The 27,455-nt window shown below is 41.0% G+C and overlaps 2 protein-coding genes across 2 annotated transcripts; one reads left to right on the top strand and one right to left on the bottom strand.

Annotated features, from left to right (window-relative positions):
• Window positions 1-1,713: 1,713 nt before the first annotated feature.
• gcc2 (GRIP and coiled-coil domain containing 2) lies at window positions 1,714-26,790 on the bottom strand. The gene is made up of 24 exons (XM_033617302.2): window positions 26,600-26,790; window positions 25,789-25,851; window positions 25,602-25,686; window positions 25,432-25,511; window positions 25,227-25,331; window positions 24,593-25,097; window positions 21,960-23,851; window positions 20,021-20,084; window positions 19,785-19,885; window positions 19,333-19,431; window positions 18,475-18,594; window positions 15,967-16,131; window positions 15,016-15,120; window positions 13,838-14,000; window positions 13,146-13,246; window positions 12,790-12,867; window positions 12,195-12,332; window positions 10,517-10,638; window positions 8,903-9,079; window positions 8,544-8,752; window positions 6,346-6,573; window positions 5,907-6,046; window positions 2,741-2,942; window positions 1,714-2,579 (listed from the first exon to the last, which is right to left on the bottom strand). The coding sequence occupies exons 1-24, from the start codon at window positions 26,603-26,605 to the stop codon at window positions 2,506-2,508; spliced, it is 5,022 nt and encodes a 1,673-aa protein (XP_033473193.1). The 5' UTR covers window positions 26,606-26,790; the 3' UTR covers window positions 1,714-2,505.
• Window positions 4,567-5,690, top strand: tmem223 (transmembrane protein 223). The gene has a single exon (XM_033617303.2). It carries the CDS (start codon window positions 4,720-4,722, stop codon window positions 5,533-5,535), a length of 816 nt encoding a protein of 271 aa, XP_033473194.1. The 5' UTR covers window positions 4,567-4,719; the 3' UTR covers window positions 5,536-5,690.
• Window positions 26,791-27,455: the final 665 nt, after the last annotated feature.

Raw genomic sequence — 27,455 nt, forward strand, 5'->3', positions numbered from 1 at the left:
GAGACTATGGATGCACTGATTCATACTGCACACAGACTGACACTGAAATTGAGAAACTCTCTCGGACAGAAGTGTTTAACAATAAATTTTAGGATTTACAAGTCTGAAAACAGGATGAAATGGTTGTGTGTTCATTGTGATTTACTTTATAATGATAAATATCCTTAATAAAAACTGTATGCTTCAAGTGATTTGGCAACATTAGTAAAGTTGTGACTGAGATTTGTTAAAAAAACAAAAAACATCTGGCTGCTGTTGCATATAATGACATGAAGATGCAAAGTGTCGCACCAAAATGCGTTACAATTAAAGTTTTTGGACACATTCCTGTCCATGTTAACTTTATTTTCATTTTTCAGTCCGAAATAACCAGAAAAAAAAAAACAAGAACTGCGTCTGATATAAGCTGTTACACAGTGAACTAGTTAACATACTGTAAATGCTCATTCATTCTTATACAGATCACATTTTATAGCTGAAGTAATCTCTTATAGCTCCTGCTGATATTAATCATCATAAATATAAAAGCCTTGGATAAAAATACATTCACTTACGCTGAAGGAATTACAGAAACAAAAAGCTGCCACTGGAATGAGACAACGAACAGGCCAGTTATCTTTATCGTTAGCAGGACTTGAGCCAGCATGTATTGGTATGATGTAAAAGTAGGTGGATGTGTGCAGAATTAACTTCTCTCTTTCTACCACCTCCACACGGAGGTCAGAGGTCATGGTCAGACACTGTAAAAAAGCACCCACGGGTCTTACAAGGAGTCTTGCTCAAGGACACTTTAGCATGGAGGATGTGCTTGCTGTCATGGGAACCGTCCTTCAACAAGACAGCTGCGTGGATGAAGTTGCAACACATCTTTTGTGTACAGTGATCAAACAGCAGCTCGACTGACAAAACCATAAAATATTCCCAGAACAGATACAGAAAGCAGTGAAATGATAATTTGGCATTAAATAACAACCACAACAACAAAGTACACAGTAACCAGAACAAAAATCACAAACCAACCATCACTACAAGATATGATGAACCAAACTCAATGAATGAAAATGATAATGTCTCTTGATTACAGAATGTGAGGCATCAGTGAACAACTGCAAAACCAGTCAGAATAAAAGCACAAATATGCTGTTATTGATAATGTTCAGTCACTCGTGTTGGTCAGGTGAGCCTGAAGATGTAGACACGCACTCCTTTGTGAGGCATACAGCAGGGATTAAACAGACCACACGGGGTTGTAGCATGTTTTAGCCCACAGAGTGCTGCACATGAGCGTTAGCATTCTCAGTACCCTCGTCTCGAAGTCAGTGAAGGGTGCGTAGCTTAGGAGACTTCCACGATTTGCTCTATGACATAAAACATGTCGGAAAATACCCCACGTGTGAATTTTTAAGACTGTCTGAAAAAAGAGTTAAGCTAACAAGTGGCTAAATAAGACTACAGAGCATCATCATGCCAAATATGGTTTTACAGCTGTTGTGGTGGTGATGTTGAAGTCATGCAATTATTTTGTAGTTCGTTTATAGCCTAACGTTTGCTTTGCGTTGAGGAAAAGAAAGGGCCATGCTAACATCTGTGTTGGCCTTGCAGCACTCCGTTAACTAAATCACACATACTTAACACTATTGCTGATTGTTTTCTAAAGCATGTTGCATTTAAGTTTTCTCAGTGTCTTTTACTACATTCCAGGCAACAACTGCTCAAAAATAAATGTTTATTCATGTACAGAGCAAGTTTTGTGTCGATTTTCATACTGCAATGAATGGGGAAAAGGGTTCCTCTAAGGTAGACACACTCAAAAATCTTTAACATCTAATCAAACCCTTAAAAACTGTTCAAAGCAATGTAAAGTCTGTTTGATTTGTACCAAAGGAGCTAAAACTCCGGTATAGTCCTTTAAGTGTGCTGCGCTACACAGAACAAGCCCATTAAAAGTGCAAGTAAAATCTTGCAAAGTAATCCATCATCTGAAAATCATATTCAAGTTATATCATGCCATTCACTAAGCAGTAATCCCCTTGATTAAATCCTCCTCCCACAATTTGTGCACATCAAGTACATTATACAATGTTTTTTCATAGTGCTAATGGTGCCTTATAATGCTTTATGGGCTCCACTTCAAGACAGTGTAACCTTCAGGTCCAGTAAATATTGTTATAAATACATGTGTCAATAGTAAGACTAAGGAAGACAGAAATGTGTCACAGTTGACGTTCATTGGTAAGAGATTAATGGAACTATTGCACTGCAGAATCAAATCAATGTTCATGTCAAATGTTTTGGTTTAATCTCTACCTCACACTTCCTCATTCTCTTCTGATACGTCCCTTGGTCCCTTCTATTGTGTGCCCCTAATTTAGTAAATGCCCCAGTTATGCCACTATTTCAAATGTACAGCATCACAGCTTAGTACAGGTTTTCACAGAAAAGGTCCAGTAACATCACAGCACTGTGCTTCTATTGTTTTTGTCAGGTCGGTTGATCATCACATGTCTATCTGATCCCAGACCAGCTGTGGAGATAGGATGTCCAGCCTGAGCCGCGAGACCCAGACCCCTCGTCCCCACCTGCACAAAGGAGATCGAAGAACACTTGGTTAGAAACCATGGAGACAACAGTATGTATTATTGTGGGAATAGCACAAGAGGTGTGTGTGTAAAGTCATGATTAACAGATCATTTCTGGAGAATCTGGATCTGTTTACAAAACCTGTCCACCCAGCACATACCTTGTGCGATGGCAGCCAGTTTGCTTTTTTCCTCCGGACTGAGCTGCAGCATTGTGTGAATGACGGGCAGAAGCGCCTGCCTCTCACTGCCAGACTGCAGGAAGATGAACTGAAGCAGGACGTTCTTCAGGTACTCCAGGTTGGCCACGCTCTTCTCCCTCTCGTGGTTTCGCTCGAGACGACGGACCTCACTCTTCAACAACTAGCAGGTAGAACACATCGGCAACTTTAAATAATGAAACCCAAATCTTTGGCAAATTCCCTGCATTTAACATTGTTAGCTTCCAAGTTCACAATAGAAATAGACGGTTAATCTATGGTTTGCACTATTGGAAGTGAATCAGGGAACAATTGCTGAACATATAATGAATCACAGTTTAAACCTATTCAATCTAACCACTGAGTAGACTGCAGAAAGCCCATAGAAAAAACTCTTTCCCCAAATATGAAGAGCCCAACTGCACCATTGTGTTGTAATAAAGATCGCGGCTCATGTACATCTTTCTGGAGAGGAAAACAAATTCAAAATCCAGGTACAATAGTATTTTCCCGTGATGCAACACTATAGGGACACCGACTAAATGGAAGTGTTATTCATGAATTATTATTCTCTTGGGACCAAAACTGTTTTAAATGCCAATAAAACATTTGCTGTATTAATGTTACTGTTGTTATCTTTGATAAAATAGCCACTATTGAAGGAAAAAAGAAAAAAATCAATAAAACAGGTTATTTCAAACTTTTGAACCAAATAATTCACAGTGCGTATATTATTTGGTCAATAGGTAAGCAACAGATATCTGGCATGGTAGATGCAAAGAATGCCATGACAAGGAGAACGCATAAACTGACCATCATTTTAAAGGGACACAAGGTCAGTTCAAGGTCAAGGACACGCCCTAAACTAAGAAAATTTTGGAAAGAGGTCTTTTGTTCCATCAAAATCTCATAAAAAACCCAAAGGCGGAGGGTACCGATGAAGGGGCTAAAGGTATCTTTTACAGATATTGCTAGTTAAATGCATTAAATTTAAGTGTATAAAACATGACCCCCCCCCCCCAAACATATAACATATGGACTCAGAGGGTTTGGGAATTCTACCAGATGTAGCCTAATAAATAACATACTCTTTGAGACTCCAAAAATATATATTCATTAAGAGGTGGAGCCCTGCCATGGCTATGTTAATACAGTAAAGTGAACTAGTTTCTCCAACACATTCTAATTGGAAATGTGGCGTTGTCTTCCCAGCTCATCCTGTCTCCTTATGCATACGCTTACTTATACCACTACACAGATTTACACACAACTCCCTTTCCTGACCCTTCTCCTCCATCCATAGTTTTCCCCCCTGATTTGCACCCCTGTTCTTCAAACTAATGCATTTTATTATCATTATTATTGTTATTATTATTGTTATTTATTACCTTTGTTTCAATTTCATTCCATAATTATGAAATCATCCATGGGCTATGTGGATGCAGAGGAAAAATGTTTTTAAACTATGGGCAAATTTATGAATATGACTGTATAAGTTGTTGAAAATAAAATAAAAACTAACATTAATAAAAAAGAAAGAAATGGTTTCACTTCAAACCTATCTTCAGACATATTAATACCTGGTTAAATAGACACAACTGAAAATATGTCAAATGTATTTTCCAACAACAGTATTAAAATTATTTCTTATTTCATTAGTGTTAGTCATAAAAACATAAAGACAATTCACAAATAGAGTTTGTGGTTTTACAGATGCAGTACTACGAGCTGATTTTAAGTTTGGTCAGCGGTACTTCCCGTAACCTGACACCTTACGTCACACATAACAAAGATGGCGGCGCCCTCTAAGCTACAGCTCGCTAGTGTGTCGGGAAATACGCTGTGAAACGCGAGTTGTTGTAACGTTTACACGACGTTAACTGTTTTAATTCAATGTTGAAATAGGTGTTGGAGGATTAAAGCTATTTGTCGTGGTTAAAATGGGTCTGGAGCGGCTGCTCTGCGGGACGGTGGGGTGTTACTCCAGACAGTTTCGACTCTTTAACATTCAGCAACGAGTCTTTCAGTGTAACGTTATGTCGATGTCCACACAGGCATCACCGAGCACTTCCAACATGGTTAACCGGGTTACATATATAGCAGGTCTGTGCAGCAAGATATTCCTCCACACAGGCCGCCTCGGAGCGGCTCACAGGCAGCTGGCTGCCCGCCGCAGCCTCTGCACCTCCGCTCAGCCCTCCAGAGACGTCACCCTCTTCCAGCACGACAGGACCCGCTTCTTCCGGCTCCTCACGGTCTTCTGCGGCGGACAGGTGCTCTTCTGGACATACATGGGCCACTTCGCTTACACCGGACTCAGAGACACAGGGGGCGCCACAGAGAAGGGGACAGCCAAGACGTCCACCACCACCGGGCTGGCTGGGATGTGGAGTTTTGAGATGAACCTGGGCTCAAACACCTGGAGGTACAGCTTCACGCTGGGGTGTCTGGCCATCGGTGCGGGGATTGTCGGACTCGGGGTCCTGTTTTGCCGGCGCTCTGTCAGCCAGGTGGTTTTACATCAAGGTGGGAGGATGGTGACAATTTCCACTCAGTCACCTTTGGGTCCAGACCGAGGCCGGAGCATAACAGTCCCACTGTCCCAGGTAGCCTGTCATGCTCACAGACATGAGTCCCCCTCATTCATCCCTCTCAAGGTCAAAGGACATAAGTTCTACTTTCTCCTGGACAAAGAGGGGACTGTGAACAACGCCAGGCTCTTTGATATCACTGTTGGGGCTTATCGGCCAGTTTAAGTTGTGTTTATTACACTTTTGTGTAATAAAAACTGTGTTGGACAATAAACACCAAAGAACTGGTCCACAGATGTGATTTTACACGGCTGCCAAACAAATATGCCTGTTTCTCTTTGATTGCCTCTCTTCAATGAAATAAAATCTATGAGATCAAATATGGACTAAGTGAGGTTAATTTAGAGAAGGGTGTTATATTTATGAGACACATTTAAAAGCATTTCATACTTAAAATCACTTAGAATTAACTATGAATGTCTGAAATTTATGTTGTTGTTTGTACAAGTGACAAGAAACAGTTTGAATGAATAGGCTGTGAAGAGTGAAATTAAACTCATTAATATGTTGTTTTCTGGGTGTGTGCGTATACATACAGTGATCTGCTCCATGAGAACAGCGTTGGTGGCCTCGGTTTCATGCAGGAGGCTGTTCATGTGCTCCATACTGCGGGTGGCTGTGCTCAGCTTTTGACTCAGCTCCTCTTTGGTGGGCTCCACCGTCCACACGAATGGCTCTAGAGACCAAACCAGGCACACCCAAGTTAAAAATCTTTTTTTTTGAGAGAGTCAGGGGCATAGAGGATGATTTGCCGTGGTGTGAACTTCAAGTAATCATGTTTTTTACTTGTTACATATCATGAAAGATCATGTTTGAGTTACAGTCAAAAAGAAATGGAAACTTTGAGAAATGTGGTAGGTTGCTTTTTGGGGGAAGAGACTGAATATGTAACTTTTGAGATCGGTGAAATACCGTACATGCTGCTTTTGTAAACTTATTAATTGCAACAAGCTGCACTTCCTGTATCAAACACACCTTGTTTGGGGTCCGGGGACGTCAGAAGCTGCTCCAGTGAGGGCAGAGACGTAAGACCTGGAGAAGGGCTCTCTGTCTCAGTGGTCTCCATGCCCTCGCCCTCCTCCCTGGCCATAGACTGCAGGTCGCTGAGGGCCATTAGGTTCAGCCCTGCCTGGTTCTGATCTGTGCTTCTGCGATGGGGGTCTGACGACAGGGGCTTACGGACAGACTGGACCGCCACTGAACCTGTAAGACGGTAAAAGTTGGTACAAAAAACATATTTTTGTTATTCATGGTTAAGCAGATGAATACGAGCATATGAAAAAGTAGAGTGAGGTGAACAACAGAAAACACCACAGATAATTCATTGCCAAAAATAAACTTTTTTCCTTACATTAAAAAAAAACATTCTTTTGCACCCTGATGTCACCTAATTTGACAGAGGCAAGAACTCAATAACTAAGGGCTATAAAATACTATATATATATGTCTTGAGTAGAGTGTATTGGATTTGGATGTCTATTGATTATGACCAATCCCTTAACGCACTGCACAGAATTCACACAATTTCACAGCGTCCTACTTCATTGTGACATGAGGGGGCACCAGACACTCTGGCATTAACCAGTTCAGCTGGCATGAACAATGACAACAAGTGTGCAGAGAAGGGTGAGAGGGAAGGGTGCAGTGCTTCAGAGAGTGGGTGGACAAAAAGAGAAGATTATGATTAATGGACCTGAGACTGAACCAAAAGACCAGACTAAACCAATCCCCCCAGCTTCCCACCTCCAGTCTGCTACTCTGCCTCCTCTTTCCCTCTGCGGCTAAGTGAGGAGAGCAAGACACCGAGGTCCTTTCTTGTGTGTAAATGCATTAGAGTTTGACCAGGTTTTGTACTCTGATCAGGGTTCAGAAAATCTCACAGTTAAGCTGATGGTTTCCTGATGGCTCGCTGCCAGAAGAACGCCTAGCCAGAACAGTAAACTTAAAAGCTCACTGCAAAAAAAAACAAACATCTTTACCATATAATGCTGCGTCTGCGTAATACTGCTACTTCTTCTCTTTACTCTTGACACAACACTCCTTGTTAAAGAGCGCTTTAGGATGTGCACAGCTCTAATCAATCAAATCTGTTACAAGCAGACTCAAGATAAATGAAGCTGTAGTGGTAAAAAAATAAGCTATGAGGGGGGAAAAGGACACCAATTCATAGTAGAATGAATTCTCTTGATCACAAATGAATACTGTGCAAAGTCCCTGCAAAACTACAACAAGAAAGAGCAGAGAGAAGCTGCTGCCTCGACCGGTTTCTAACTTGTCAAAGTATCTCTCTAGAATTAGTATTTGTGTTTATGTACTGTCTAATTGTTTAGATTGAAGAGTAAATGGGACAGAACACGATAACGAACATAGATCAATTTTACTGTTTGTTACAGTTGATTCATAAAAAAATATACGAGGCCAGTAAAAACTGTCCAGGGGCCAGCAGCTTTATGACCCACCTGCCCACTAGGGCCAGTAAAACACACTGATTTTGAGCCCTTCTGCATTTTTAAAGCTAATAAATCAAAATACTGTAGTAAAAAGGCTGAAATCTGACTTCCAGTAACGGCTAACATCGGCCCTGTATATCGGGCTAATTCTGGCGTCCATGTGTGAGCCGCTAATGATGAGTCTCTCCAGATGCCACAGTGAGCTGTTTGCCACACTGAGAGGCGGGAACGGAGCTGAGGAGTCTCGCCAACACCTGGCCAGGCTGGAGTGACAGAGAAGGAACACACACACACACACACAAACACACACTTTCCTTTCTGAGGCATTACTACGTGTGTATTTGCTGTTTGACTCCAGAGGGCAGCTGTGTGGGAGGTGATGAATGAGCCTGCAGTGCTGTTCTACTGATAAACACACCAGCATGCCCCTTCCTCTGTTCCCTCTCCCATCATTCCTCTCTCAGAGAAGCAGAGTAAACAAGACGGAGAACTTCAGCACTCTTAGCACTTGATGCTTTGATGGATCTCTTTATAGGATACCATTCATGCACCCCTTGAGCTTCCTGCTGTCTGTTCGAGCAGCAGCCACTTTCTGAATCACTCAGCTGCTTTTTAATATCATAGATACGCTTGTTACCTCACAGTTTCCACTGCTACTTTATGTACAGGATCAGTGTCGGATTCATTTAAACAGATCAAAATTTTATTTCCCTCCATGCTTACTGTTCTGGCTCTGCAGGCTGAAGAGTTGCTCCTCGACGCGAGTCAGCTGGCCCTGCAGGGTCTCCACAGTGGCCCGGTGGTCGTCCTGCAGCTTCCTCAGCTGCTCCCTGTAGGTCTGGCGCTGAGCCTCGGTCTGGGAGGACAGATCATTCTGAGCCTGGGACAGATCTGACCTCAGAGCCACGTTCTCTGACTGCACTGACAGCACCCTGGAGGTGGAGACAAAGTGACAGGGAATTAAAATAGACTGCTCATTTAGTACAGAATCGGTAAGAATGGCATACAGCAGGAAAGTACTCTAGGGGGCATACAGGGAGAGTGAGAACAAAAAACAAATCTTTGGAGTAAAGCCGGCTCACCTCTCACGGAGCTCGGCCTCCTTGCTGATGGTTTCCTGGAGGATTTTGTTGTGTCTCTCCAGCAGAGTGTCGTGTTCAGTCTGGAGCTGCTGCAGCTCTGCCGTGCTGCTCTGGAGGCTCTGCTGGCTCTCTGCCAGCCTGGACCTCAGCTGTTCTACCTGAGAGGACAAGTGCTCCCTGCCAGACACAACACACAATCATTATATTCACATCACTGACTGACAGCATTGACTGACACATACTACGAATTAGTCTTTATTTTAATATGGTCCATTGAGTAGCAGCCTTTGCACGCAACCCAGTCACCAGAAAAAAAGTTGGCATTGTGTGTTTCTGCAAACCACAGATATGTAACATTTGTAGGTTTCATAGGTAGCAGATATGTTGAAACTTAAAGCCTCAATTTTTGGTTTTATATTGTGACAACCAGGGCTGGGCATTGTTTAAAAGAACTACAATACCAGTACCAATACCACTACTTTAAAGTGATACCGATACCAATAGAGTACATTTGATACCTTTTTAATACTTCATTCAGTATCCATCATGTAAAAGGAAACACTCATTTGTGTAAAATGCCACCCGACACCACAGGCATGTAGTATAGCCATACTTTTGAGCACTTAAGTGCCATCATGCCACACTGAACTGCCTGCCAAATACACTGCACTCAACCTCTCCACACATAAGACTGTATGGGTTGTTGCTGCAGGTGTTCAACAGCAATCCCACGTCACATTAAATTGAAGAACACCTGTGGTGACTGGCTGTGAGCAAAACCAGACAACTAGTCTCTTTATTGTCTAGATCCCAGCATTAAAAGGATCAAATGCACACATTGTTTGGCTGGAGAAGCTTCCAAGCAACTTGGTACAGGGTTATTTGGGTCCCTAGCCCTCATGACAACACTGAGGTTAACATGTGGTTAGTTTTAAGCACAAAAACTTGGTTAATGTTAGGAAAACATCATGTTTTGGCTTAAAATACCCACCTTTGTCGCAACAAACACTACTGAAAATGTTCGAACATGTTTCCCTGTTGTTTCTTAGTCTTAAAAAGTCATCTGCTGCTCTCGACCTCCCGGCAGCCATCTTGCTGAGATCTCACATCACCCCTTCCAACTCCTCCTGATGTGAAACTCAGCCCATATACATGTAATATGAACTACGTCACTTTAGAAATGTTGATTTGTTTGAAATGTCCAAATGTAACATAACAACAACTCTCTATGTAACATATTTTATTCTGGCGACAAATTCTTTCTCGTGTGTTATGTCCTGTATTTGTCTGTATCTTAGTGAAAGAGCAAGCAGTGGTATCAGACCTGATCCCAGCATGGATACTGCAACTGATTTTAGTTTATGTTAAACAATGTGCTTTAGTTGTAGAGTAATTTCTTTGTTTTGGTTAAAAACATTTCCTGTATAGTTCAAAAGTATTTCTTATCATGTAGCTACTAAGCCAACCTGCATTTAGGTACTTTCCTGGCTGTGTATCTGTCTGCTTGTTTTAATGTTTATTCAGTCTCAGGATGCAGTTCACCATTACACTTTGCGGTTGCCTCCCTGCATCTGTCTGTGTCATGCGTATTTGTCGTACAGGCGTTGTCCTTACCTCTCTAACTTGCCAGAGTCTCCTTCAGTCTGGGCAGTGGTTTTATTCTTCTGCTGTTTGAGCACGTTGTGGACTCGCACCTTGTAACTCTCAAACTCGCTGGCTGTTGCCGTGAGCTCAGCCTGGAATCAGCACAAAGATTAAGCAGAGATATACGGTGAATAACACAATATATATTTACTGTAGACTGTATGTGTGTCTGCTTTCACAGACTGCGAAAGATGATAAGATTTGTAGTTGTCATCATTTCTGTTAGAAAAGTAAAGAATAATGTTAGTGTACCTCACTTTGATGGTCATGGTCTTAATCACCTTATTTTATTTACTTTTTATTTATTTTTTACTGGTTAAGAAAACAACTATAGAGACTTCATTGAACTGTGTCCAACTGATAAAAGAGCTGAGGCCATTTTACTTTTTCACCACTTATGTTTCAATGAGTGTCATATAATCCTCATGCCACTGAATCATGCCTCATCTCTCCTGTTTTCTCTAATTGCCCTCTTTCAGTCTGTTCATCATGCTCATACAATTTACCTTTCTCTGGACAAACACTATTAGCTAACTGCCTCACATTAATAGAAGTGAACATGAAAACACTGTCTATCTATAATGCTTGTGTTTCACCTTGGTACAAATGCATATATTGTTAAAACTGCTGTCTCTAATTAGACTGAAGGCTCAGCTGAGCTCCCTTTAGTCTTTTAATGACTTGATATTTGTCATCTTTTCCACTATATTTGCTACATACTGATCCTCATGCACCAAACCCTATAAACTCTGTATAAATATCTGACACAAAAATGTAGAGTTGCTATCAACAATGGAAGTAGAGACAACAGTAAGGAGACAAAACACTCAGAAGGCAAGATGAAGTAAGAGCTGAGTGAGGAGTACACAGAGTAAAATAAAAGGGCTGCAAGAGAAACTGAGGAATAGGGAACAGACAGCAAATTACACAATGCCTATATAGGTTCACATTGATATGGGTGGACAAAATATTAAATAAATAAACAAATTACGGCCTCTAAAATGACCATAAAGTTGAATTAACACCTCTCAAAGATGATGGGAAAATGTATCGTTCTCAGTTATTAGCAGTAAAAATGGATGCTGGCAAAAATAAAACAAACAATACAAGCTGTTTGCTCATTGCTTCTTGGCTGATTAGCCATTTGCAGTTTGACAGATAGTACATGTTGGGGTATCTTTAACATCAGACAAATTACAGTCACATCACACTGGTATGAAAACAAGCAGCCGATTAATCGATCAGTCACTTGATAGAAAATCAACTGACAAAACAAATCTTGATAATTGACTCTTTAAATCATTCATCATGCAAAAGTGTTGCTGGTTTCAGCCTCTCAAAAACTGTTGGTCAAAGTGAGCAAGCAATTAAAAGCTGTCCCCTTGGGCAAAACTTCTGACATCGTAAAGATTAAATGATTAATCAAGAATTAATTCAGACATTAATAATAAAGATAGTCACGAGCTGCAGCGCTGTACAACACCACTCTTTCAGAATAAATGTCTCCTCTAGTTGCAGCATCTCAAACACTGCTGCTGCTGATGTGTTCTTGAGCAATGCTCTTTTCTTTTGCCCCATTCTGGTCAAGCTGTTCAGTGATTGTATGTACTCTACAGGTGTGTGTTTGTGTATACAGGCGTGTGTATACCTTAGTAGTGTCTCTCTCCTGCTGCAGGCTGTTGATGCGTTGCTGCAGGGAGCTGCTGGTTCTCTGTTGCTGTTCCAACGCTGACCTCAACTGCTCCTGCAGGCGGTGGCGCTCGGCTGTCAGCTCGCACACCTCAATCTTAAAACCAAAACACATGCATGTTTTATTATATAACTTGTGCAGGGCTCAACAATAATGATTGCAAGTAAAAGGAAAGTAAAATGCCACGTCGGGCTAGTAAATCTAGCAACTCACTTGCCAAATTGGGCCAAGGTAAAAAATAATTAAATATATAGTTTTTACCAGAGCTGATGATAGAAGAAGCTCAGGAGGGAGTCATTTTGCTTCCTTTTCATCTCTGTTGCATTTATGCAGAACTGATTAGTCTATGTGTTTTTTTTTTTGTTTTGTTTTTTTTAATAACCACTAATAGATAAAACAATTTGTGTCGGGGCAAGTAAAAATTTACTTTTAACAGATTTTTGACCCCGAAAAAACATTAGCACTTTACCAAAATGTTAATTTCTGACAACATATATATATATTTTAAACAATAACAGAGAGAAATTTTACTGGGAAGTGCTGGCTGTGTTACCTTGCTGCTCTCTAGCTGCTGTTGGCTAGCCTCCAGCTCTCCTTTCAGAGAGGCCTGCAGCATCAATAGGGAGCTTTCCTGCACGTATGCGCGCACACACACACACACACACACACACACACACACACACACACACACACAAACAAACATAGTGAAAATTTAAATCCATACACCCAGGAATGCAACGCACACAAATGATTAACTACTCCCAACATCTTCAAGGCCTCCCCCACAATCATGCCCACACATGGTTGCATAACACTATTTACATTCATCAGACAGCAATGTTACACACAGCAAGAGAAAATCCTGCAGGATACACTTACAAACACACACACACACACACAGAAACAGACCTGCATCTTGGCATCGGCCACGTCCTTCTTGGTCTTCACCAGCAGCTGTTTCATCTTGGAGGTCTTCTCCTCCCCCTGGTCCAGCTGGGACTTCAAAGCCTCTGGAGTCACAAATACACATGCACGGGCACATGTGTACGCACGCACACACACAAACAAAAATGGTTTTGGTGAAATACATACAATATATACTATCCTGTCATTTCTCCAATATTCTCCTTCATTACACGGCTTGACAGTGTAGAGCAACAGCAAACATGGAGAGAGACAGAAAAATGACACACAACAAAGGGCCCTGCAGTTACATGGTAGACAGTAAATCATTAAGGCTCTGCAGGAATAATACAGCCCCAGCAGACAGTTTGTAAACCTGTGCACTAACAGACCTGCACTATATATTACTCTGTCAAAATAAAGGACCTGGAATACATTGTCTTTTTGTATTAAAAAGTCAGCCATCTCTGATGTGATGGCTCTGATACAGTTTGTTTGAAGACACAGACAATAGGTTTGATCAATCTTCAAAGTCTGTGGAATCGTGCTGTGAACCAAAAACAGTGGGAGCACAGCTGGTATCCTCTTATTATAATGCTATTTCTAAATAAATATACATCCTTTAGCTAGACTAATCTTTGAGAAGTATTAATCAATGTGTCAAAGACTGAGCACAGATGCTAATGTCTCATACATACCGATTTCCTGTTTGAGTGTGTCCTCCTTCTGGGTCAGTGTGCTTATTTGAGCCTTTAACTCCTCAACACACTCATCTTTCTCTATGAGTTTGGCATTGAGTTCTTTGACCAGGCGTTCATAGTCAGCCATCTCCATGTCCAGCAGAGAGCTCTGCTGCGCCTCCTAGAGGCAGAACCAAAACACTTGTCATTACAGGGAACAAAGCTCAAACCCTCATCTCCTCAACAGTCACACACATTTTTTACAGAACAAAAAAAAAAGTAGAATTTTCATTTTTTTTTCATTCTCATTTTCAACATCTGGCTTTATCCAACATTTACTTATTTAATGCTGCGTATAATACGCTGTTGGAATTTTTAACACTAAAGAAATAATTTACAGAGTCAAACAAGTTTAAAATTAGCAGCTATCCTACTTCTTAAATAAGAGACGTGGATATAAAAAAAAAGGTGACATGTTTTTCAAGAGATTATTTAATCTGTTTATCTGTGACTGTTGAGAACCTAGAAAGGCTTAAAAGGAGGAAGGCTTGAGGTGGTAGTTTAGGACCTGACCTCTTGAAACATTATATAATTACAATTCTGTTCACACACACACACACACACACACACACACTGTGACATCTTTTGCTAAATGGTAAACTTTAGGCAAGGTGATATTTTTATGGATATTTGACCCTCATATTTCCTAATAAAAAGATTTACCTTATCATGTATGAACTCTTAATATTATCTTAAATAATACAGCTTAACCTAAACATTTCTTTATCACTACTCTGTTATAATAAACTTTCTGGGATCTTGGCCAAAACAAAAGAATTGTGCCCAGTGTAATTGTTTCTTCCGTACTCTCAAAAATCACTGTTGGTATCAGCCTAAAAAACCCCCAAAGTGTTTGTTGGGCTGTACTAACAATGTGAACACATGACGTGAGGTCAGAGCTCCTGGCAGCGTCCATGTACACTGTTTCACTATGTAGGTCTCCACTAATGGAAAAGAAACAGCAGCTCCTGTGCTGTGGGCTAGAATTGCTCTCTTTCTCCCTGAGAGGTGCTGCTGTAGCTGCAGGCCGGCCATCATCAGTCCAGTCGCTTGACTGGACAGGCCCTCAGAGACACTAGTGTCTGAGAAGCTGAGTGTGTGGTGTGTGGTGTGTGTGTGTGTGTGTGTGTGTGTACCTTGCGTAGCTGCTCCAGCTCCTGGGCAGTCTGCTGAGACTGTTGCTGCTGCTTGCGGAGCTGGGCTGTCAGTTCTTCTACCTCCTTCATGGCAGTTGACAAGTCCTGGAGAAGCAAGCAAGCACACATGCATATGCACACAAAGGGATTTTTATACTGTATATTTCATATTATTATATCAACACTTAAAAGCAGTTTAACTAGATACTTTACATACAGGTAGGTCTAAAGTTTCACACACTGCATGTGGTGCTATAAGATCACCTAAAATCACAGACTATAAAAAAAAGTGGATGTAACTGCCGTGACGTAACCCACTGGTTTGTGGAGTACCATTTTGAAACCTTAAGTCTGGCATTTTGGCCGTCGCCATCTTGTGTTTTTTGGAGCCAAAAATGACCGTATGTGGAGAGGAGGGTAGAGCTATGGATGAGCGAGGGGTGGATCTGACTGAGAACCCAAGGGCACCACCGTGATAGCTACTTGAAAATCACAAAGTGGTCATGCTCTAAAGCATACCCTGCTTTATCGTCTCTTTTAATCTAGAAGGGACCATAATTTAGAAAATGAACATCATGCTGTATTGAAGAAGACGTGAAATTAACCATTAAGACTATAAACTCGTTAGGAAAATATAATAAATCAAGTGAGAAGTAGGGTCATATTCTCATTGACTTCTGTACAATTAGACTTCATTTTGCAACCAGCAGAGTCGCCCCCTGCTGGCCATTAGAAATAATGAGGATCTAAGGTACTTCCACAATAGTATAATAGTACCAGGAACTTCTTCAGTGGAAACGGGCCTACTGGCTTTACTTTTCAGACCTGGATGCTACATCCATTTCCTTTATACAGTCTATGGCTAAAATACAAAATTGGGAGCACAGGCTGACGTGATCTCTGATTAGTACATAACAGTAATATGGATTATACATCTCTCTTCCTTTCTACCTTGATCTTCTGTTCTTTCATAGCTCTCTCTGCCATCATGTCTCTATCCAGACTGGCTGACTGTCTTTGCAGCTCCTGGTTTTGGGCTTCCAGCTGCCTCACTGTGTTCCTCTGGGTCTCCAAACTGGCCAGCAGGTCCTCCTTCTCACTGCTCAGAGTCTCATTCTGTAAAAGCATATTATATTATATTATTATCCCCATTAGGTGACACACTTAAGTTAAGCAACTTATCAGGCAGAAAATATGATTTAATGAAAAACTGTGAAATGAAACAAGGTGTGAAATACACAGTTTCACTGTTTGGTGTGTTCAATTATAAATCTTTTAGTAAACTACATCAGCCCTGCACCTCTGAGGCAAGCTGGTTTATGATGAGCTACAATGCTAGTTGTATTTAACTGTGATTTATTTCACAAAATCAATCACTTTTGGTTATTTTATTGTATTAAAGGCTAACTTTGGCATTTTTCACTCTGTTTTTCTTATTTTTGTATCTAAGTGACCGATAGGATCAACGATATTTGAAAATGGACGAGTACTGAGTGAGACCGCTGCAGCCAGTTGCGATGTAAGGCTAATGGGCAATTGTACACCATCACACTTCGTCCACTAAACCTGCTTGTTTTTTGTCACTGACAGGCTCAGGTTATTATTATAAGTGACTGAGAACATGGAAAGGATCTCTATAGGGAATAGACCTTTTTCTTAAAGAGTAAGACCCTTTATGTTTTACTAGAAACAGTCCCAAACTCGGCAGACTCCATTAAATAAGCAGTAAGTTTATAATGGTGAAACACACTTCATTCAAAGCCAACAGAAACAAAACAAATTTCACAAGAGCCATCTTGGTTCATCTTTCCACTATTTCAACGATCCCCAACTCTGGTTTGGTTGTAAACCCTTAATTCACCTAGCTAGATGTGAAAATTAGCTGACTTTACATACGCTAAAATTACTTTTCAATAGCAATTTCATGGCTGTTTCTGGTTTCCTTTTCACTTTGCATGTGTCGCTTTCAGACGCCGTTCTCAACTATTTAAACCTTTGAGCAAATAGGTGGGATTCTTCCAAAAACATGGGGAAAAATGCAATGAGCAACTCAGTAAAAGATGTCGCAAAAATTGCAAAAATAAAAAATAGATTAAAAAGATTATTTACATGAAAAATTGGGGGAAAAAGAAAAAAGCTAGGGAAAAATATATTCCTAATTATTATTACTACATATTTTGAATTGTGGTACAGAATTATTATAATTTTTATGCACTTTTTCCACATCACTTCCCTGTTTGTTTGTTTTTTTTAACTCTCTCTTTTTCTTTTCTTTTTTTAGAAACAGTTTTCTCATTTTTTAATTAATTAATTAATTTTCTCTTTACTAATTCCAAATCTCCCCCTCTGTTGCTCCTTGCTTTCTTCCCATGTTTTTGAGAAAAATCAAGCCAATTTCCTGAGGTTTCAAAGGGTTAAACAAAGAGGATCTAACTCTTTAACAACAAGGTCTATTGCTGTTGGGATCCTTTCCATAATGTTGTCAGACACTTAAAATATTCTGAGTCTGTCAGTGACAAGAAAAGGAACCTTTATTGGACATAAACTAATGGTGCAAATACCAACAGTCGCTAGATTCCAGCCTGTTTCCTCAAAACTGGACCAATTTTAAAAACTGCTGTTCCCATTAGTCACTTAGATACAAAAACATGGTAAAGTAATGTCCTGGTTGAAAAATGGTTTTATGGGTTTTTAATGAGTTAAGAATATATTTCATGATCTTTTAAATCCCAATGAAATGAATGTTTCACACAACGAGAATATGGTTTAACTTGTTTCTCATTCAAGGTCTCCACCTGAAGATGCACATGTAGGCAAATGCGCCACACCTGCATGAACACACGAGACACATTTGAAAGTCATTCATGCAAATCTGACAGCGGCAGGCTCTGAGGGTTTTCTCTGCAAGGAACACTGAGCCAGGCGGCAGCAGCTACCTCCCGTCATCTGTCAGCCAAACACTGAAACTATGATTGGTAAACAGAGATGTCCAGACGTACTCTTAGATCCCTGACGAGCTTTCAGTCGGCTTGGCTCCTCTTGAGACCCATGAGTGCACACAAGAATAAACCTCTGTCTCAGAAAATGGTGTTGCAATAGCTTGCAGCAGATGGAAGCTATACTCCGCTCCATTTACCTGCCTGTTGTTCTCTCATTGGAAAGAGACAGTTATGAGCTTGGGGAGAGAAGTATATATAAACAAAATTTCTCCCTAGCTCACCCAGTCACATCTGATAGGCTATTTGTGGGCACCAGGCCGTCAAGCATAGCTGGGTAAAGTGTCGCTGGCTAAAACGACTCACTGTAAATCAGATGGAAACTGAGTTACGCGAGAAGTATTGGAGAGATGTATTGCAGGACAAAGTGGCACTGCTTAGATTTACTGGAGGGTGAGAGCAGTTTGTGTGTTTGTTAGTGGTAATGTGTGGGTGTGTGTGATTGAGTGTGTATCTGTGTTACCTGTGTGACAGCACTGCTGAGTCGTTTGGTCAGCTCAGCAATCTGTCTCTCTGCCTCCTCCGCCTTCTCTCTCTCTTTATCCAGTTGCTCTGTCTGCCTGTCGTAATCTATCTGCAGGTGCTACACAAACACACAAACACAGAGTCATTTATTACCGGGAGCCGCTTGAACAGTTCGGTGAAGGTAAACACTATGCATCTCAGATATCAGCTGCATTTACAGTTGAGTATGGGACGTGACTCTCATTAGACACAACAGAGTGGCTTCTTCTCTAATGGAGACACAGTCGTAAAGCACAGTGCAGTCTGGGGGCTGCTTATGGAGACCTCTGGGAGTCACATCAGGCAAAAAGGTCTGTTTCAAAGATTCAAAAATTCTTAACTCTCTAATAAATGTCTGGTGTTGTCTTTATTCTGACATGTCAAACACTAAGAAATATTGTTTACTTATTGTTTTATTTATTTGTGCTCTATTATGGAATCTAATATAAAGGTTATCAATACATTTTTCAGTTCGTCATTTGGCACTTCAATTGAATTAATTACGTACAGTAAAATATGCATCTCTACACCACATTATGTTGAACAACAATTCTATATTTGGTGAGCTGATACACATCTTACGCCACAATAGTTCAGTGACTGTTTGACACAAAAGTTTCATGATTACATATATTTATGATCACAACTCTGTGAAAACAAAGGCTGTTTTTCAGTGTTCCTGAGTAGTTTACTGTTTTTGCAGATTTGATGTTTTCACCTGGCAGCAGCTATTTGCATCAGTGTCTTTGAGGAAGTAACTTTTAGTTTAGTTAAGCAGGATGTTCTGGAAGTTGCTTTGTCCCACATAGTTGCCTACCTTGTAGCCTTCAGCACCGTGGATGATATCTTTCATGGAGCTGTTCACTCTCTCTTTCTCTGCTTTCAGTGTATCTACTTCTTCTTTCAGGGATGCAACCTGGAGAAAAAAATAAATTGCCGATTCAGACGCATTATGTAATCTAAGCACAGAGGGGAAAAATGCATAATTTATCTACAATCTATATCAATATTTATTAAGTGTCCCGACCTTAAAACAATACTTTAATTATACTTTTACTATAATGTTGTTGTTGTTTTGATAATGGAATTTCTATTGACCTTTCCAACAAATATTTAGGATGTGTTCCTCTGGTTAAAAAATCAGCAGGAAGAACAATAACATGTAAACTCCTGTGTATTTACATCACGTTCAAATGTCTTGTTCACGTTGTTAAATAAAAGCACAGCAAACTTGCATCTACATTTAAGAAATGTCATGCTTCCCTTTACCTCTTTCTTACTGGTTTCCAGCTCCTTCTTTGCTTTGATGGCCACTGCCTTGATTTTGTTCATCTTCTCATCCTTTTCTTTGTGTTCTTTCTCCAGGAGAGCTGAGGGCAGCAGCAGTTACGACACTCAGAATTTATAATCTATAATTTATCATCCGCTCCACGGAGAAAACAAATTAAATTGGTTTTTGAAGGGCCATATATTTCGTGAAATAACAACAAGTGTCACCTCCATACCTATTTTTGTTGTGATCTCACTGGCTGTATTTTCTTCCGAGGATGCAGACTGGACAGCAGACTCCTGACAGAGAAGAGGGGTTAAGAGCAGAAAACATAAGAATAAGCTAAAAAAACATCAGACACGTTTTTAGTTTGACAGCTTCAGAGGAAGGGCGTCACCACTTGCTTTTTTGGCAGGGTGGTAAATCTAAATGAATTACACTCTTCTCTGGTGGTTCAGTGAAATAAACTGAACCGAGCTAAAGATGTGTGGCATCTCCATACTGACAGAAATTTAAACATTAATATTTGTATGTGCGATCTAAGCAGCTAACTAACATTGGCATTGTGTAGTAAACAATCCAGTTTTAAACATCGAAAGAACTTCTATAATTATGAACTGCTTGGCAACCAGACCAGGCTTCTAATAGAGAAAGGCCTTGGCAAAATGTGTAGCCACACCAGGCTAGTAAAAAGGACTGGGTGTTAAATTGGGACTGGGCTTTAAACTGAAGTTTTACGGGATCTACTAGTTAATCTACAGATTATTCTCTTAAATAATTGAGAATGCTGTTCAGTATACGAGATAAAAAAAAAACAAAAAATGCCAAATGCCTGCCAAGAAGTTGATTGTCAAAAAATAAAGAAAAACAAGCAAAGCTTCACCTTCATCAAGGTATTTGACTTGCTATATGGTGTAAAGGGTAGTTTCAATATTTTTCAACCTGGACCCTATGTTTTTTCCACGTTTTAGTGTCTAAGTGACTAATGGACAGTTTTTCAAATTGGTCCAGTATTGAACAAAACCAGTGCAGCCAGCTGCTCCAACATAATGTTGATGGGCAATTGTGCACTGTTCATTTACGTCTACTACAAGCGCTTGTTTTGCCACTGATAGGCTCAGATTGTTATTCTGTGTCTGGAAAAGGATCCCTACAGAGACACATCTTTATGTTGAAGAGTGAGATCCTTTTTGTTTTACCAGGAACAGCCCCAAAACCACTATCGTCAAACTTGCCAGACTCCATTTAAATGAACAGTTATTTTATCATCGTAAAACACAAAAACAAAATAAATTTCACAGAAGTCATCTGAGGTCATCTTTCCACTGTCCCAACAATCATCAACTCTGGTTTGGTTGAAATAAACCCTTGATTCACCACTTAATTTAACACAGCTGGAGATGTACAGCATATGTGGATGATGAATCTAACATACTGGATTTCAGACCCAAGTAATACTAGCTAGTGCCACTGGCATCAGCTAATGGGGATGTTTTTAAATTAATAAATAAATCCACCCAGTTAGATGTGAAACTATGCTGGCTCTATACATGCTGAATTACTGTTTATTTAAACAGAGTCTGGTGGGTTTGGCGATGGTGATTTCGGGGCTGGTGAAACAAAAAGAGTGTTACTGTCTTACTGTACAAAAAGTAGGGATCCTTTTCATAATGTTGTCAGACCCTTTAAAATAATAATCTGAGCCTGTCAGCAGCAAAAACAAGCACCTTTAGAGGATGTAAACTGACAGTGCATACATGCCCTGAGTGGTTACATCGTAGCCTGTTTCCTGTTGCTGGCTACAGCCCTTTCATTCAATACTGGACCAATTTCAAAAACTGTTGCTCCCATTAGTCACTTAGACACAAAACTTGGAAAAATAGGGTCTAGGTTAAAAAATTACCAAAGTAAGTTTGGAAAATTTTTGATTTTAGCAATCTGTAATGGGGCTATGAGAAAAGGCAACATTATAGACAGTAATTAATATGGCTGCCTGATCATGTCTGATTCGACAGCTAAAGCAAAATATGGTCAATAACAATTACTTATTTTTAATATTTGGCAGAATAAGATCAGTGATTATAAACAGGATTATGAACAGCATCTTAAATTCCTGTTTCTTGTGGACTGACATTCCTCTAAGAAGAACCTGACACAACAGGAGCTCCACGCACCTGGACTGTAGCAATCTCGCTCCTCAACTGAGATATGAGTGAATCCTTCTCGGTCAGCTGGTCTTTTAGCTCTTTTCTTTCTTTCTCCATATTCTCCATCTCTGTCTTCATTTCCCCTTCCACCTTCTCCTCTTTCTCTTGAGTCATCAGAGAAATGTGAGCCTGCAGTCTCTGATTCTCCTCGTTAAGCTTTTCATTGACTGACTTCATGTCCTCCAGGTCTTTCTGCAGCCCTTCTGTATCCTTCACCACCTCCTCCAGGTTGTTTCTCAACATGCTCCTCTCCTGTTCCAGGTCTGCGATACGAGCCTGGAGCTCCTTTTCCACCTCCTCTAATCCCATTACTCCTTGAGCCTCCTCAAGACTACTCTTCAACAGCCCTTTTTCCTTTTCCAGCTCATCAACACGTGCTTGGAGCTCCTCAACTTCTTTGGTGGAGTTTCTAAGCGCTTCAGACTGATTTCCCTCCAGAGCTGTGATTGTGGCGCAAGCCTGCTCTGCCTCCTCTGTCAGTGAACTCAACTTCATCTCTAGCTGATTCTTTTCAGAGGTCTCCTGCTGTAGCTGAGCCTCCATGGCTGCCATCTTGGAGCCCAAAAGCTCCCTTCCTTCCTGGGTTTTAGAAAGCCCAGTGAATGCCTCTTCCAATTTCTGTTGGAGGTCAGACTTTTCTATGGTGAGATCTCTGATAGTCAGCTCTAAAGCAGAAACTGTATCCTGCCTTCTCTCCACCTCCTCCCTAAGGCTCTCCTCCAGCTTTTCCCTCTCCGCTTTCAGATGTTGCACTTCATCCTCCTTCTCTTTTTTCAAGCTGTTCAACTCCTTCATGTTCTCGTCTTTACGCAAAAGTGCCTCTTTCTCTTTCTCCTCAAGCAGCCTCTCCATTTCTTTCCCTCTCTCATTGTTCAGCTTTTGCATTTCCTCTTCTGTATGCTGAAGCTGGGACTGTATTTGGTCTCGCTCTTCAGTCAGCTTGTTGACCATCTCTTTCAGGTCCTGAGTCACATTTTCCTTCATTTGCAGTTGGGAGAGGATCTCCTCGTTCTGCTTGGTCAGTTCCTCCACAGACTGCTTCAATTCACAGGCTAAAGTTGTTTGTTCCTCTACAGATGATTGAAGTTTCTGGTCTTCGCCTGCAGTAACTTCAAGCTTTAGCTTCAGGTCTTGCAGGTCCTTCATCAGAGTGTCTTTCTCCTCTGTGACCTCTCTCACCCTCAGCATCTGTTCATCCTTCTCCTGGGTTAGTTGTTCCAGCTTGTCTTGGAGTTCCCGCAAAGTACTGGTCCCCTGCTCCTTCATGGCGTTGTACTGAAGAACAAAATTTTTCGTCTTTTCACCCAGTTCTGTCTCCAGACCTTGCAGGATGTCTCTGATGTGCTGACACTCGAACACAGCAGAGTCTCTCTCTCTGGTCAAGGCCTCACACTGGGCCCTCAGCTCCTCAGGATTTAGACTGTTTTGGTCCCCAGGACTGACTGCTGACTCTTTGGATTCACCTCCATCTTTGTGTGCTTCGCTCTGTTGCTGAAACTCTTCTTCTTGCTGGTTCAGCGTTACAGCTGGGTCATTGGGAGCACTTTCCCGGTTCATCTGCAACTCGTTGATTTTAAACTCCAGCTCTTCTTTCTCCATCTGAAACTCCTCCCTGACCTTCTCCAGCTCTGCCTCAAGCTCACCCTTCACATTACTGAGCAGGGTGAGCTCATCCTGTAACATGGTGCTCTGGGCTTGGAGTTCTTCCAGGGCTGCTCTCAGTCTTCCTGTCTCTGTCTCCTCTCCATCACCGAGGCTGGAGTCACCCTGACTTCGGGCTGACAGCTCCAGCATTTTGGCAATCCCTGAACCACGGGCAGGTTCCTCATCTTCCTCCTGCACATCCTGCAGGAAGCTGTCTGAAAAAATAATGGTGGGGATGTTAGTGGGAAAAGTAATTTCAATTTCCATTTAATCAATGATAAAAATACACACACACACACATAATATATATATGTGTATATACACTCTAGTGGGAATCATGCATTTGGTCGTGTGTGTTTCTGTGCGAGTGTGTATCTGTCTGTCTGACTGTTTCATACCATCACTGACTGCTGACTTCCTGTTAATTTCCTCCTGTCATTCCTAACAACCTGTCGCTTGGGGCTGGAAATCGTCCTGGCTAAAAACACCAGGTCTTACAGTCTGATGCAGGACACATTTTGGCCTTCGTCGTTGTTCAAAAACTGACAGTTATAGAAAAGTTTTGTCAGCATCTGCAGATTATTTCTATACCTGATATGCTATGATTAACTAATGTTAGGTACATTATGAAATTAATTAGTCCCTGTATATGTTATCTTCAACGCCATCTTGACTAATAGAGCCAATAGAGACAATTCCATCAGATGCAGCGGCGACACAATTTTGCAGCGTCATACCATGCATGATTTTGCAGACTTGCAGATTTTGTTGATTAGAGCATTTTCCTTTGATATTTGTGCTTCTACCATAAATAAGAAAGTAGGTGATGAGGTCAATGGTTTCTTTTTCTGTTTATTTTAACTGTGTTTATTCTTGGATAAATGAAATTACTTCCAGGAAACAGTGAGTAACCTTCACTGTGACAGATCTAGGTCCTATTCTGACTTCTGTTATACCTTTGAGAGCCAGCTGCTCGGTCAGCTCCTCGTGGAGCAACAGGAGACGCTCTCTCTCTATTTCACAGTCCTCCTCCAGAGCCCTCATCTCCTCCTCATGCTGCAGACTTTTCTGATTCAGCTCCTCCTTCAGGTTCTCCATCTCCTGTTGGGCCTCCGTCAAATCCCTTTGGTAGCTCTCCTGCAGCTCAGCCAACTCCTTGGATTTTTGCTCCCGCAACGCTTCCAGTTCAGCTCGAAGGGTTTCCAGCTGAGCCTCTAAGCAAGAGCGGACTTCTTCAGCCATCCCTTTTGCACTAGCATGTTCAGCCAGGCGCTCCCTCTCTCTTTCACTCTCCCTCTCCCTGTCGCTTTCTTCTCGCTCTTTCAGTAATTTCTGGAAATAAGCCACTTCTTCTCGGTGTTTGTTGTTGGATTCCTCAATGCTGCTTTCAAGGGTCTTGATCTTCTTTTGATGATCTTCTTTTACACGGTCAAGCTCTCCCTGCAGCACTGCTAGGTCACCCTGCAAAATAACAAGCAGACATGCATCAATAAAAGGACTTCATAATTTACAGAAATACACAGAAATATTCAATAAAAGTAAATAATTAACCCGTGTTACACATCATACAATATTTGTGTTGTATTTCACCTTGGCTTGCTGCTTTGTCTTCTCTAGATCTTTACGAGATAGTGAAAGACTTTGCTGAGTTTCTGCCTTCTCCAGTAGTAAGGCATCCATCCTCTCAGTCAGCTCCTGTGACACACACTCCCAAATGATTTGCATGATGCAGCATGAAAATGAAGTACAGCTTGTTAACAGAGACACATGATGAAATACTTCCCTACAAACACACCTGAATCAGAGCAGAGTCATCTGAACTGTTGTTATTGTTTTTGGATTGCTGTTTGAGGGATTCAACTTCTTTTTCCAAATCTGAAAATGGAGATAATGTTACACACTTGTACACTATTAGTCTACATAACCAAAGAGACAAACAAAAGCTTTTATGGCAATTATAGCTACCTGCACATTTGCCTTTCATCTTCTGCATGGCAGCCATTTGTTTCTTTGCAAACTTGATAAGGTCATCTTTGGGCAGTGTGTCCAGCTGAGAAAAATATATAAAGAAAATCATGTTCATACAAATTTAGACACATACTACAGATGGTGATAGCCTCTACGAGCAATAATACGCTTGTAGATACAGTACCTTTGACTTGACTGCACCTGCAGGCGATGGAGCCGCAGACTCCGCTCCAGTACCACCAGGTTCCTGTTTCAGTGAGAGAAAAAAGAAGAAATTACAAACCTAACTAGGAGCAGACTGCAACAAAGATATCTAAAACGTCTAAAACGTAGATATGCTATAGACATGGCAGACATGCCCAACAAAAAGCAGTCTCACAGTCAGCACAGTATTCCATTTGAAAAACCCTAAATTAAATGTTGCTCTGGTTGTCGGCAAAAATAATTGTTGATAGAGAAAGGTTTTTAAAGCTTGTATGTTTAGTTGGAAGCCACTGTTCAGTTCGGTGTGTATATATACTATGTGTATAACTTATACAAAGTAAGCTCTCAGAGCTAACAGAGTTTAAATGCCGGCTTAAAAAAAGGTTCGCGTTTCCTTGTGTCAACATTTACACATGTAGTCTGGATGGCGGATGCGAGCAGTGTCACCAATTATGAGAGCTTTTGTGAAATACGGCTAGGCGACATGGTTAATACATATAATATATCGTGACAGAGGCATATAGTGCTTCAGAGCACTGTGATTTTCTTACATTGCCAAATGTCGATATTCAGCGCGTTTAAACAACAAGGTTTGGGATGAAGTTCGCAGAGAGAGTAAACACCTCACAATGGGTAGCTTAACCTGTTAATGCTTACAGCCCTGTTTCAAAGTCCCCAGCAGCGCTATTACGAACGAAAGAGCATTATAATATTAGCTAACTTTAAGATGTAACAAGCAGTACAAGTTGTACCAGACTGGCTAAGCTAACATCTCGACACTAAACATTTACCTCCATCTCAGTCGCAGTTAGCTTCTTCTCAGCCGTCTGACAGGTGCTGGGTGATAACCGGTGAGTCGACCGGAGAGTGACAAAGCGATATTTAAAATATTTTCTGATTTCTTGGGGATTTAGTACGAAAACATCCTCTCTGTTTTGGTTTTGGGTTATCAGGCTAAAGCAACGGCTTGCTTCCGCAAACGTCAACCACGTGACGTCAGTGAAATACTCGTCACACAGTCAACAGGATCCTATAAACGACCATTGTATCCCTGTATCCTCATGAATTGTGCACACACACAGACAGCCAATTTACTGTGTTATCCACCTGTAGATACAAATATGTCATATTTTTAAATGTAGAAAAAAAAACATCGATCATAAAATTTAACTGACCACCTGGTGGTTCCAGCTATCAAGCTTTATTAGTCTTAAACCACTGTTGCATACATGCACATTTACACCACCTGCCACCTGCAGTTATACCTGGAGGCAAACATGACATTAACCACACAGTGCCTGACCTGGTGTCTGGGGCCACCAGCATGTGAGTGATGAAAAGGTCAAGTTAAGAGCTATAACCTGTTTTGAGAGAGCTGCTTTAAAGGGCCGCTATGTCTGAGCACCCAAAGGAGATTACAGCATAGAGGAGTGGGGGATGAATAACTACTGTGGCCCATATAGCCTCAGGTAACATAATCTTTGGCCATATATTAAATATGCTCTTGTTGATAACATTTAGTATAGCACAGATGAGCAACATTTAATTGCACTCTGACATTCGGAATTACTATGAAAGTACATTATCATGTGTGACTTGAACTGACCACACATCACAGGAAGCAGAGGTAGCAATATGTTTTTACCC

Source organism: Epinephelus lanceolatus, chromosome 14, assembly GCF_041903045.1.
Source record: "Epinephelus lanceolatus isolate andai-2023 chromosome 14, ASM4190304v1, whole genome shotgun sequence".
NCBI lineage: Eukaryota > Metazoa > Chordata > Actinopteri > Perciformes > Serranidae > Epinephelus > Epinephelus lanceolatus.